Source organism: Dendrobium catenatum, unplaced genomic scaffold, assembly GCF_001605985.2.
Source record: "Dendrobium catenatum unplaced genomic scaffold, ASM160598v2 fragScaff_scaffold_1126, whole genome shotgun sequence".
Taxonomy (NCBI): Eukaryota; Viridiplantae; Streptophyta; class Magnoliopsida; order Asparagales; family Orchidaceae; genus Dendrobium; species Dendrobium catenatum.
Genome location: NW_021319588.1, coordinates 389,050 through 403,853, shown reverse-complemented (window position 1 = coordinate 403,853; position 14,804 = coordinate 389,050). Strand labels below are relative to the sequence as shown.

The window sequence follows — 14,804 nt, the reverse complement described above, 5'->3', positions numbered from 1 at the left end:
CCGCCTACCGCCGGACCACTGCCCGGCCGTGCCTTCCGCCGGACCACCGCCCGGCCGCTGCCTGTAACCGGACTTCAGATCGACCTTCGTCGGAGTACCGCTCGGCTACTGCCGGTCGCCAGACCATCGCCCGGTCGCCACCTGCCAGACTTCAGCCCGACCTTCGTCGGACTACCGCCCGGCCGCCACCTGCCGGACATTCGTACGACCATCTCCAGACCTTTGACTGTCTCTCCAAAACACTGTAATTCGACCGCCTCTAAATCGAGGGACAGGTCAACCCTTGTAATTCATTCATGTTTAATGGAATATTTTCACCTGGGCAAGGCCCCGTGGTTTTTCCCTCTTCGGGCTTTCCATGTAAAAAAAGATTTGGTGTTATACTTCTCTCTTTCTGTTTGTGTGTTGGATATTCGTGCATCGCTAAGACAAAAAATTTACTCACTCTACCGTCACGAATCTTTCAGACCGCAACATATATATATATATATATATTATTCCTTGCAAAAAATTTTTAGTTTCTTATAACTATTCTATGTGTGTGTTGGATCTTTGTTCAAAGTTAATATGCTAAACTCTTTATCTTAAACACCAAAAATATTATATCACACAAATAGATAAATATTGATTTTAATAAGGTTTGAACTAGATTCAAATATATTTGAATATTGATTGAAACTATTTTTTGACGCTCTGACAAATTTTACGTTCATGTTTATATCAAGATGGCTTCAATTTTCATTTATACTTTCTTCCCCGTCTTTAATATATATCATATAAATCATTGAAGAATTACTTTGATCATATGCACATAAATATTATTTAAATATTAAAAACACTTACCCATGATTATGAAATTCAATTAAACTACTTCATCCCATTTAACATCATTGTGATCTAGATGCCTTATATAAGAAGAAATTTTCCGTCGATAGAATGAAGAAATCAATAATGACTACAAGAGGAAACAAAAGAATGTGTACGGAGGAACTACTAATGGTGTTTTACCATGTTTCAAGTAAGATATAGTTCTATATGGATATAGGTATTTTAAGGGCATTTTTGTCAAAAAATAATATAAGGGATAATTGGCCAAATAAAAATATAAGAGGGATGAATGTAGATTATGAAACATATAAATTTAAAATTCCTTTTTATAATTATTAATTTGTTTATGTGAAAAGAATATAGAATTTAATTGAATATTTATATATTATATGCATCTTAAAATAAATTTAATTTAAATTTACTCATATCAAAATGGTAGCTAGAAACCAAAGGGTTGTTTGATAGCAAGATTTTAGATAAATTATGCTAAATATTAGAAAAGCCATTTTAAATCCTACAATTTTATAAATCCTTTTTTTTTTAAACTTTATCTCATCATATTCTCTTTAAAATTATTAATAATCATACTTTTTTTCCTTAATTATTTTATAATCAAGTTATTTTTTAAAATAGCCCTTTATTGAATTCAGTTTTACAAAATGACTAAAATCCACATGAAGCCAAAGAGCATCTTCAGTACATCATCGACCGAGGACAATGAAACCGCGCGTAACAGAGAACACAAACCAATGCTCTCGAAAGCTTTCCGCAAAGCCGGAGAGTTCGCAACGGCGACCGCGAACGCCATCGCTCGCCGGAACCTTGTGAGCTCCGGCGGAGGAGTCTCGACGGAGACAGCTGACGTGGTGGTGATCGGCGCCGGTGTCGTTGGGCTTGCGGTGGCGCGAGAGTTCGCGCTCAAGGGGCGAGATGTCCTCGTGGTGGAGGCGGCCACGACCTTCGGCACTGGGACAAGCTCTCGGAACAGCGAAGTCATCCACGCTGGGATTTACTACCCTCCCCAATCCCTCAAGGTACCACACTTTCAACTAGGGTTCTTAAAACCTTGTTCATTTATTTGCTTACAAAATCCTTTTTTTTTGGGACATTTAGGCCATTTAAGGCAAACTCACACACACAACGCATACACATAGACTCGAACCTTGGACCTCTTAATTGGAAGCCTAAGCTCTCAACCAATAGGCTAAGGAGAGTTGTGTTACAAAATCCCTTTGGAAAGCAGGGGAAAATTTACTAATTTCAAAAACTATATAAGAATTTACCGCTATTTTTCCGTCATATATATAAATGAATTTAAAACTTAGACGAATATTTCTGCTATTAATAAGCTATTGAATTGGAATAAGTATTCGGTGCGGAGTCCGGACGTAGAGCACTCCAATCAAAGATGGACACGTAATTTGTATTTTAATTTATTAAATTCATCCACGGGGATTTTTTTAATAAGATATTTTAGTTGGCGCTATTTTTTAAATAAAAATTGTGACCGGATCCCAAATTTTATAGTTTTTAGCGAATAAAACTTTCTCCCAAATCCTCGACAAATAAAGTGGTGAAGAAGATGGAGCATGCTTTTGATGACATTCAAATTTCACATAAAAGAAGGATGACGAAAAGTTCACAGGATAGTGCAGATTTTGCAAGGTTGGATGAACTGGAATCCAATTTGAATGAAGGAGCTATAGATATAAACTTATATGTAAATTTTTACAGATTATCATGCATTCTTCTTTTTGCGTGATAATGTTGTTTTCGCCAATATGCTTAAGGCACAATACTATTGATCTCTCCATTTTTTTTTTAAAGAAATTTTAAATATTTGTCATTAATTTAGAAATATTTAAAGTGCATATGAAATTTTTGTTGAGATAACTAATCTCAATGATTTATGTTGTCTTTCTACATTGTGTACAAGATTGAACAAGATTGTGACAATGCGTACAATCTTTTACAGAATATGCACAATCTTTCAAACTGTGCAGTGTTTAGAGGATGTGTACAAGTGTATACATTGGGTACAAACTCCAAATTTTCTACAATGATGCACAATGTTACAGCTTGTACAAGCTGTACATAGTTTTTACATGATGTTCACACTGTGCACATACTGTAAACACTGTGTACAAGCTGTACACACTTGTACACACTGTGTATAGGTTGTACATACTGTGTACAGGTTGTACACACTGTGTACAGGTTGCACACACAAGGAGCTACACTTTCTACATTGTGCTTACAGATTTCTACATTGTTGTACAAAGTGACTAAACATGTACATAGCATATTTTTTTTTTCCATTCTTTCTCAAGAAGTTTACAACTGTGAGAAGGAGGCATACGATATGTACTGCATATATGCACATAATGCTGTCTTTAGTGTTCGTTGTCCGAGCTCGTCACTCCTCTCTCCTCCTATCTCGTACATAGGTTAAACATAGGTCCTCCATCGCTTTCCTCTTTCTCTCTTTATCTCTCAAGGTCTCTTCCCATCTCCACCTCTTCCAAATTTAAAGGAATGAAGGCTCTACATCTCCTTATGGCATCAATTGACAAAAATCAATGAACCAACATTCTCCCTTCGCAACTCCAAGCGACGGTTTGATTTAGTCGCGACTCTTCATATCGTTTCTTCTGTGATTCTAGTTAACGGAATCAACGACGACGCCTAACAACGGAGCAAGCTTCCTCATCTTCCTTGTAACCCGAAATTGGCATAGTTGGTCGTCCTCTTTCCTGTGATGAACTCTTCATCTCCTTCCTCTTCCCGCAAACCTTCTTTGACTCCAACTAACGAAGACGCCTGTGACACCAAGCAACGAAACAAGTTTCTTCATTTCCTTTGCCTTCTTCATCCTTGCGTGGCTCTAGATAGGGGTGTCAATTATTGACCCGACCCGAAAAATCCTGGTTTGGGTCGACCCGTTTAACAAACGGGTCGGGTTCGAGTTTCAATTTTCAACCCATTTAAAAAATGGGTCCGGTCCGGGTCAACCCGATAACCCGAAATTGACCCGAGCTGACCCGTGTACGCCTCCTCTCGTTTTCATTTTTCCCGCATGGGAGGGAATCGAGGGACGTCGCATCGAGGGACGTCCGCGTCGGCTAGCCGTCCAACTGAGTCGCAGTGCCTGCACGGTGTCTAGTGCCTACGACGGCGTGATGCCTAGTCTGCGGACTGCAAGTTGCCTACAACGTCATCCCGCACGCGAGGATCGCACCGGCACCGCTTGAGCTGCCGGAGCCCGCGGGAGTTTGCGTCGTCGCCCGTGCATGGTCGAGTGGTCGACTTAGTGAGCCCAACCTCCGCCAGTTCGCGCGACTTAGCGTGATATGGCGAGCCCATGTCCGATGTCGTGCGTACCTCCGAGTCTCTGCCCCAGCCGAAGCCTGAAGGAATGCAAATGTTCAGGTTCGCGGGTCGAGTCGGGTCAACCCGGTAACCCGCGCGGGTCGGATTCGGGTTAAAATCCCTAACCTGTTTGGCTAAACGGGTCGGGTTCGGGTCAACTCGGGTCGGACCCAAACCCGACCCGTTGACCCGAATTGACACCCCTGGCTCTAGTTGGGCATTCACCTATTTAGGTAAGTTTTGGATATTACATGCATATTCATAATAGGTTGTCAATTAGAATGCCAGCTATTCATTTATTAATGGACCCTCCTTTTAAGGTTGGATATCAAAAGTACTAACTTTTTAAAAGAGATAATCAAGTACCTCCCAAACGATCTTTATTATGTGAAAACTTTCACCTTTCCTTGTATAGGTCATCACTTGCTGGCCTATTGATGCAATCAAAAATTTGGGAGAGGGCCCCAAATTTTTATCACAAAAAAAAAAACAATGACTTCCTATATAAAAGAAACTCACAAAATACCCAAAAGAACACAAATACGATAAACCCCAACTTTATATAGTAAAATGAAAGACTTACAAACTTTGACTCTTACAAACGACGTTTACACAATTATAAACATAAATTCCTAAAGTTGCTTTGCCTTGAGAAGAATGATACAGGTGGAATGAAACTTACGGAGAGACGAAAGAGGTTAGAAGCCCGAGAAGAAAGAGGAGAAGCTCGCAAGCTTTCCTAGAGGAGAAGGAAGAGAAGTTGGACAAAGCTCGCAAGCTTTTCCAAGCAAACCCGCTGGTTATAGCTTCCAAATAAACTCACATTTTCACCTCTTAATCATCCAAAAACATCTCCTATTTATAAACCAAAAGAGGGAATACAAACAGCCACTAAAACAGTACAAAATCCCATAAAAACTGCAGTAGAAAAATTGCATAGAAATCAGGGAAAAACTCCTGGAATTCCCCCCCAAACAGCCACCAAATCAGTCCCCAAAAACAGTCCAACAACTGTCTAGAAACAGTCCAAAAACTGCAGCAAATGGAAGGCCAACAACCACATAACACTAGTTCCCAAATGCACAGCAAACAGAGAAGTGAAGCCCACGGTTTCCAGCAAGAAACCGCAAAACCTGAGCAGCCCAGCAAGGAACCGAAGAGCTAGTTGCAAAACCAAAGGGAAATTCATGGGAATCAAGTAGGGAACGGTGAAACCGAGCAGCCTAGCATAGGAAGTTAGGAACCAAGCAGGGAACCTAAAACCGAACAGCCATTCACGGAACCAAGGGGGCAAAGGCACGAGATTTCTCCCAACATAGGGAAACCAGTAGCCAACCACGAAAATCTAAGAGACAAAGCACAGGAAACAGCAAGCACAAGGAAATGAAAAGAAAGGGGGGGGGGAGAAAAGACAAGTCCAAAGTAATAATGAACTAATTTTTAGTTCAATAAATGAACTACTACTTGACATTAATGAGCTAAAGAAGTCAAAAATCAAATTTTAGGATTTGATTCTAACGCCCTCCCCCCCCTCTTGCCTATCCCCATATATGACTTTTCTTAACTTTCATTATCAATCATATTTCTTTTATTTGTAATAATTTATTGAGCATGAATGTATAACCGATGATAATTAACTATCATAGTAGGCATCAAGGATATCACGTGACAATAAATAATTATCATGAATTTAGAATACTATATATGTGAAATAAATTATTTATGAACATCTAGTCACAAATATTTCATTATTATTAGAATTATCATGTGCTCAATAAAACTTTTTTTTTAAATAAAATTTAGACATGAGAATTTATTTACTTTTTTTTTACTAAAGATAGAGTATCTCACCGAAATAATTGAGTTTTCTCTGCGATGCACTTTTTTTATCTTTACTCTTCCAATGTCTTGACCTTTTATAAACTATCTAATAATGATGATTTCGTTGATTTAAAATGTTTTTCAAATACTACATTTTTAATTAAACACAAAATAATTTAAAACGTGTTATCTCAAAATGTTTCTCTCTTATTCATGTTTCTTATCTCCACAGTGCGAGTTGAACATGCTTGAAACTCTTGTACCTAATTTTCTCTTCTTTTTTTTTTTCTTTTCCTATCTTGTTCCTTTTTTTTTAAATTTTGTGACGACCGGTTTGGTCCGATCGGTTCACTTGAACTGGCCGAACCTTATTAATAAAACCTTTCCCTTCCCCGCGTAACTACCCTGTTTTCGTGACAGAGAGCGGTTGGGCGGACCGAGCGCAGGAGTGGACGTCCGTTTTCGTATGAAGAAGGTTTGTTTTGCTATTTTGAGTGGAAGGTTGTGATTAGGGATGAAATTCGACAACTCATCTTAACTCATTTTCTATTCTTATCGCTAAAGGAGTGGAATTTAGGAAGAAGCGAGAGGAACGATCGAGAAAGAGAAGGAAGGAGGTTTGTAAAAATTTTTCTTCCCTTTTTCGTATAAATTGTTTTAAGTTATTTCATCTAAACCTAGATATACTTTTCATAGAAGAAAAAGAAAGGAATTGAAGGTAAGGGGAAGGATTTTGGGAAAGCTAGAAGAATTTGGAGATTTCCATTTGTAAGTAATTTCTCCATAAAATATTTTTAGTTAAAATTTTGTGATTAAACTTTTCTTTTGAAAGTTATTGTATGAATTTAGGGTTTTAGGAAGGGAGAGATCAAGTCGTAAGAGTTGATCCCACGAGGATCCAACGAGAATGAGGGAAATTGATTCGAGGTTATACCAAGCAGGCAAGCATCGAAGGCCTAAAAAGTTCAAAGTGGGTAATTATAGTTATGAAATTCAATATTTTATATTATTCTTTCAATACGATTTAATATTTTGTATTATAATATTGCTTTCAAGGTTTTATTTTTAAAGATTATCATGTGTGAAATGTTAAAAGATTAGATGCTTAAATAATTGTAAATATTTTTACAACAGAAAATGAAAGAATCAAATAAAATAAATGAAATTATGAATATGAATAAAAGAGAATGTTATATGGTACATGTATGTGTTAAGGAAATATGCTAACAAAGAAATGACATATGAAATGAATAAAAATGTTCAAGATAAATGGAAAATAAATGAAAATGATATGTATGAAAACTACAGGAGTTCACCCTCTTTTGGTACTGGCTGGGGACGTCGTACTCGTGCACGCAAAAAGGAAAAGGTCATGGAAATGAAAAAGGAAATAATTGGAAAATGTTGTACCTTTGGGTACGTTGAGACTTGAGACGGTGCTCCTGTACAAATTAAATGGGAAAATGAAATATTAAAGTTTTAAAATGTTTTAAAAGAAAATGACCGAAGATGTATAAATTACTTAATGAATGAAATAAAGTTAAGAAATGATAGGATGCATATTAAAGAACATTTATATTGATTGTTTTAATTATTACCCACTGAGTTTATGTTGTAAACTCAAACCCCTAAATTAATGTTTCAGGTAAATCCCAAAGAAGAAGTAATGATTGAAAGAGAAGAATTCGTATATAGAAGACGACGTGCAAATGACAACATGTAATTTAAATTTTAGGTATTATTGGCTCTTCAGTACAAATAAGAAAGTGTTGTATTGTTTAATGAAATTTTTTTACCGTCCGACTTTTAGTTCCCATCTCGTTAAATCGAGTATCAGGGCCGGGTCGTGACAAATTCTCTATTTTCAGCTGCTAGAGTTCTACTTCTTTCCCTTTTCTCTTCACAGTTGCTACAATATCCATAGTTATAGTTCCAGCTCCTGCGGCTTCTTCTTGCTACTCCTTCGGCCTTCTTCAACTCACGACCCCCTTCTTTTTGCCCAACAATAGATTTGGTGAGGTAATGACTTTGGATAGTTTAAGGGCCTTTAGTTCGAAGAAATTGCATTAAATTTAATAAAATTTAAAGTTCCACTGCCCTAATCAATACCATTTGTTTTTATTAAAGCGGGAAATCAAAATTTCAGTTGCTACAATACATTAAAGAATGTACGGTAATATTAAACCTAAACTTTATAAAAATGTAATTTTATGCATATATCGATTTTGGTTGATTATTTCTATACGCTCCTATGTTAATGATCAAAATGAAATATAGAATGAAATAAAAATGATTTAATTGAGTTTTGAGATTTTTTTTAAAAATGGGGAATATTTTTTGGAAAATTTAAGCTCACAATTTTAAATTTTTTGGGTATTATAGGATGCCCGTTTTGACCACACTTAGATCTGACACATATTAGATACTATGATAGCCATATATATATTTTTTACTAATACTAGATTCTATGATAGAGATGACCTTAAATGATTGTTTATTCTAGGGTAAGGTGTAGTTGGCACTATTATGCTACGAGTGATGTGATTATCGATCGGTGTAAATTGTTTCGCTACTTTTTTATAATATGGCTGAAAAATATTATTATTTTTTATGTCGGGTTATAGGTTGCTTGGCATAAAATGCCATGTTTATATTTATTAAAGTCAAATATTTAACTGTTTGCATGGCCAGAGAAAAATTATGTACAAGATTTGATGCCTTGATTTTTTTTGCTCTTTTAAATAGTTATTTTTTTAGTTAGGAAAGCTTTGTAAATGGGCTAAGTGCATGCAAAGGGTTTCGCAAGTTTTCTTCCAGATCTAGAAGTACATTCAAATCTAAATGATCGAGGACTAGGAGGACATGCTAGATTTTGGCATTATATATATATATATATATATATATATATTTGGACATTTAGGCCATTTAAGTCAAACTCACACACACAACGCATACACAAAGAATCGAACCTTGGACCTCTTAGTTGGAAACCTAAGCTCTCAACCAATAGGCCAAGGAGAGTTGTGTGCATTATATATTTGTGTATAGAAATTAGGTCTATTACATTTATGCAGTGTCTAGCTGCCTTTTTTTTCTATTTTAATAATTGGGGAAGAAAAATAATATTTTGACTGATGATAGTCGGATGATTCTTTTTTTTATCAGTGTTGTCAATCTTTTAATGGAGTTGCTTTGTAGGCAGTTCTGTGTGTCAGAGGAAGGGAGCTGCTCTACAAATACTGCTCTGATAGAGGGATTCCACATAAGCAGCTTGGCAAGCTTATTGTAGCTACGAGGGTTTCTGAAATTTCAAAGCTGGAGCAAATTCTGAAACGCGGGATTGAGAATGGCGTTGAGGATTTGAGGATGGCGGAGGGATCTCTAGCCATGGAAATGGAGCCGGAACTTCACTGTGTTAAAGCTTTGTTGTCTCCTTCTTCTGGGATTGTTGATTCACACGCCTTCATGCTTTCCTTGGTGGTATCTTCCATTCCATTTTACATAACTTTGATTTTGTTTTGCCTTGGGCATTTGAAGGGGGGACCTGAAGTAGCCATTTGCTGATCATTGCTTACATTTTTACAGGGGGATGCTGAAAACTTCGGAACTACAATTTCCTATAATACTATAGTTATAGGGGGGCAAGTTGAAGATAATTCTCTGCATCTCCAAGTTTCAGAAAGCAAGGACCTTGAAAATCATGCAGGGGAATCTACTACTCAGCCTCAGCTTGTTATCATTCCCAAGATCGTGATCAACTCTGCAGGTTTAAGCGCTCTTCATCTTGCTAAAAGATTTCAAGGCCTTAACCACAGATTCATTCCAGCATCCTATTTTGCTCGTGGCTGCTATTTCACCCTATCTAACACGAAGTCTCCTTTCAGTCACTTAATTTATCCAATACCAGAAGATGGTGGCCTTGGAGTGCATGTTACATTGGACCTGAATGGCCAGGTCAAGTTTGGGCCTGATGTTGAATGGATTGATGATGTGGATGATATATCCAGCTTCTTGAATCGGTAAGCTGTACTTTTTCTCTGTCACTCTATCTAGGTAAATAACTGATAACTAGTTATTTTTTTCTGTGCTTGTATTTCGTTGGCAATGGTTATTGGAACGTAAAAACCTGTTACTAGCTTATACAGAATTCTTATTTTATAAACTGTCTATACACTTATTTTCATTTCACATGAATCTATCTTTCAAACAAATATGGTTCCCTCACCACAAAGGCCTAGAAGAACTAATAGCACGATGACTTTAATAAAATTCATCAAAGTTATAATATAGAGTATTTTTATACTATTGAGTTGGGTTTGAGATAAGTGCAAGTCTTCATATGCAGCACTAATTTTAATGAAAATCCAGTGGTATTCAGGCCATATTGATATCATTTATATGAGGATATCCTGTCATAATTCTTTTTTTCCTCCAGATTCTACCTCAAGCATTGCATAAACTTTAATATTTATTGTCATGTATAATGAGTGAATCAATTTAGAAAATTCTTTTGGTTTCTATTAAAAATGAATGGAGATTTAGGACTCATGAAGCTCATCTCAGATAATTAAGATAATACAAATGATGAATTAATGATGCTTATGATGGTCTTAATATCTGGTTTGTGTCGTTTATGCAATTGAGATTCCCAGGTACACATTAACAAGAATATATTTTTGTGATGTTGGTTTAGTTTTCTCAGGCCAGCTTTTCATTTTTTTTAAAATCCAATTTTCTGGATCATATCTCCAAATTGAATTGACGTTACTGAAACCATCTTGTCAATATGACTAAATTTATAGTTGAATTTCTTTTGGAACTTAAGAGATCCTTTATGAATGTTCCAGGTTGGACTATTCCGTGAACGCAGAGAGATCAAGCAGGTTTTATCCTGAAATAAGAAAGTATTTTCCTAATCTAAGAGATGGATCACTAGAACCAGGATACTCAGGAATCCGACCAAAGCTCTCTGGACGAGGACAACTTGCTTCTGACTTCGTTATCCAGGTTCTCTCCTTCTGTCTGTATACATACACATTGAAAACAATGGTGCTTCTCAAAATTAGTTACTAGAAATTAATCCAAGTGAAGAACTTGTATGCTTGTTTAGTTGAGGAAAAAAATGAGCTTTTGAAAACAATTATAGTTTTAGATATTAAGGAGACTGAACGTGCAGAACTACGGCTTAACTAGTTTCAACCAGATTCAGTGCATATCCCTACGTAGATCCATCTTCATGTTGGTTATGTATCATTTGATTATTCGGTTATATTTCTATGCGAGTAATGGCTGCAATACATTGCAACAAGAATGTAATTAGAGTTGTCTCAATTAATTTTCAGGAGAGAAATCCAGCACGTGCATCATTATAGTTGTTCTAGTGATTGTTCATGAATAACAATTGAATGACAATTGTGCCATCGACAAACTAAAATAATGTGGAATATGGTTAAAGTTGTTACACGTTTGCATGGTTATAATTTTAAAGGACAGGCTGGATGGCTTCCTGTCAGCTATATCCTACCTCAATGACTTGGATGGAGTTCTCTTTTTAAATCTCCCATAGATTTAGATTTTCTGTACTCATTTTCTTGTAAAAAGATCCCAGAAGGGCTTTTGACTAATTCATATAACTCACTGAGGACTAGCCTCTATTAACCATCATATGACACCCTTCTACTCATTTGTTCAAGGCAATACTTTTTTACTTCAGCTTTATAATGCATAAAATAGTGTGGGCTTTGAAAATCCCCACCTAACTATATGATTTTGATAGTTTTCAAAAAAAATTTTTAGGAAGATTAGTGAATGTTGACCTCCTCATATTTGAACACAAGTAACAGCTTCTTAAGTCCTTTCTTTTCTAAAACTCTCCATAGCACTTTTCTTGGAACTTTATCATAAAATTTCTCCGAATCAATAAATATCATATGTAGATCCTCCTTATTCTCTCTATACTTCTCCATCAAACCTCTCAATAAATGTATAGCTTCCATAGTAGACGTACTGATCAGTATGAATCCAAATTGATTTTGAGAAACATTAGTATCACATCATAATTTATGCTCAATAACTCTCTCCCAATGTTTTAAAATATAACACATTAACTTAATTCTTCTATAATTCGCACATTTGTGCATCATCTTTATTCTTATAATAGGAATCAACACACTTCACTAATCTAGCATATTTTTACTTTTCAAAATAATATTAAAAAGTTTCGCAAGCCAAGAAATTTCTTTATCTCTTAAGCGTTTCCATATTGGAATATCATCAGGTCCAACAACATTTTCACACTTCATTTTCTTTAAAACCTCTCTAACTTTTGTTTTACTAATATGTCGATTAAAATAAAAATCTCTATTTTCATTTATAATGCTAAGGCCACTAAAGTAAATCGTATTATCACAATCTTTATTTAAAAATTTATCAAAATATCTCATCCACCTTTGTTGAATATCTTTTTATAATAAAAACACTTTTTTATTTTCATCCTTAATGCATAACACTTATATTAAATCCTTCTCCTATCTCTCTGTTTGACTAACTTGTACATACATCTTTCATCCTCTTTAGTATCCAATCTATTATATAAATCATTAAAAATTTAATTCTTTGCATCACATATTATTTTCTTAGACTCCTTCGGAACCTCTTTGTATCTTTCCCAATTTTTTGAGTTGTTACATCAAAACCAACTTTTATAATAAAATTTAGTGTCTTTTATCTTTTTTGTATATTTTGATTCCATCACTAATTATTTTGACTATTAAATTTTTTTTTCTTCTTTTGATATGCTAAGCATATTCTTTATAATATTCTTAATATTATTAGCTACTTTTTTCTCACATAAAATTAGTTTCTTTATGTATAGTCAGAATCTTAAGATATTGAATCTTACTAAAAAAATATTTTTTGTTAGTATTATTTAAATACCCCAATCTAATCATAGGATAATATTTTATTTTATTTTTCATATTCCGCCATATCATCTAAAAGTTCAAAACTAATAAGCGATGCTGGATATATAAACTATTACTCATAATAACTTTACAATCTTTACAACCTAAATGATTTATTTTTCTTATAAGAAAATAATCAATGTGAGTTTATTATATCCATTCTTATAAGTAATGAAATGTTCCTTTCTTTTTTTAAATAAGGGGTTAGCAATTATAAAATCATAAGCTATTGAAAAATATAATATAGTCCTACCATCTTTCATTAGTCGTTCCAAATTCATAATCACAATGAATGCTTTTAAAATCCTTTACCTCTCTACCAATATGTTTATTTAAATCTCATCCATTAAAAACACTTTATTTTAGAGGTATCTTTTGCATTTATTATTCTAAGTCATTCACAACATTTAATTTTTAACACATATTCAAACTTACTTAAAAGTGTAAGTACTTATGATATGAATAATCTTAGCTGCAATAACAATCTTTAAAGGTATAATTTTATCCTCAATTCTATTATTTTTTTATTATGAAGCATAATATATATTAATTCCATTAATTTACTTGTAAGAAAACCTATATTCAAAGTTTCTACCATAATTTTTTTTACTTAGACTAGTTTCTTTACCCACATTCGTCCGCGATATGAGAACCCTTGCTTATTTAACCAACTACCTAGGTGCTGATGCCGCGGCGCTTATGCACTTCTCACTATATTTAGGTCATACAGTGCGTCGCTTATAGGAACGCCCTAATATTAATACAATGTATTAAAGGATTCTGATAGACCGGTCCACGCGGGACCGGCTCACATTAAATGGGGCGGAACTCTTCCGCCCCTGGATGCGCCGAACGCAACCGCAAGCCACGGGAGCCGGCTTTGGAAGGATTTTGGAAGGAATTTTGGGAGGGAAATTGAATGTAGGGATTGTTTAGGGAATTCCTTTTGATTTGTATGCATTAAATAGTTTGTTTTCCTAGGGTTAGTGCGTCTTGAATTTGGCTGAAATTTGAGATCTCCTAGATTTAGGTTTTCTTTGGGCTCTAGCTGCGTCTAGAGATTTGGGGATAGATCGATCCTCCTCTTGAATTGAGGATCAAGTGTATCTTGCTATTTTCTGTTTTCCTTTCATCAAATAATACAAATTATCTACTGTTTTCATGATTTTGTGTGGACTTATGTGAAGATTTCTCGCTGTTTTCCGAAGATTGATAGGAAATACTTGAGATCTATAAGTGTTTCCTATCAGATTCATGTCATGATTATTCGATAAATTTTATGTTGGATGTATACTACCTAATTAATCCAAGACTTGAGATCTGACAATGACAATATTGTATTCAAAAGTCTTATGATGATGTACAGGGTGGGTAGATTAAGTCCCAAAAAAGGATGCTAAACTAAGGATGCTGAAATACATTTGCAATTGAGAAAAACGAATCCATTTTCTCCTTTGGATCGCTAATACCATCCAACTTTTGTGATGAATACATGCATTGCAGGGGGAGAATATTCACGGTATTCCAGGCCTGGTAAACTTATTTGGAATTGAATCTCCAGGCCTCACATCGAGTTTGGCAATCGCTGAATACTTAGTATCAAAATTTGCTGGATAACGCAACTTGGCTTGAAAATCAGAAGGCTTTGATGCAGGTCATTTTGATCAAGGGTTTCTTTTCCACACTATGTTCATATATTTATTCAGAGATGGTAAGATTTGTATTCATATGAACTTAAAACTATTTACACCAATTTTAAATTCTGCTTCAGATAATTGAAAGATTTTTCTTTTCTAGCAAACTAACATTTTTGTTTTTTGTTTA

General features: G+C 35.2%; 1 protein-coding gene across 2 annotated transcripts; it reads left to right on the top strand.

Moving 5' to 3' along the window:
- Positions 1-1,503: 1,503 nt before the first annotated feature.
- On the top strand, positions 1,504-14,804 carry LOC110091894 (L-2-hydroxyglutarate dehydrogenase, mitochondrial). Of its 2 annotated transcripts, none has more exons than XM_020816186.2 (5): positions 1,504-1,862; positions 9,217-9,498; positions 9,604-10,037; positions 10,866-11,025; positions 14,484-14,804. In XM_020816186.2, the coding sequence occupies exons 1-5, from the start codon at positions 1,578-1,580 to the stop codon at positions 14,595-14,597; spliced, it is 1,275 nt and encodes a 424-aa protein (XP_020671845.1). In that variant the 5' UTR covers positions 1,504-1,577; the 3' UTR covers positions 14,598-14,804. The 2 variants fall into 2 exon arrangements, with proteins under 2 accessions (XP_020671845.1, XP_020671846.1); XM_020816187.2 differs by lacking the exon at positions 14,484-14,804 and adding an exon at positions 14,347-14,463.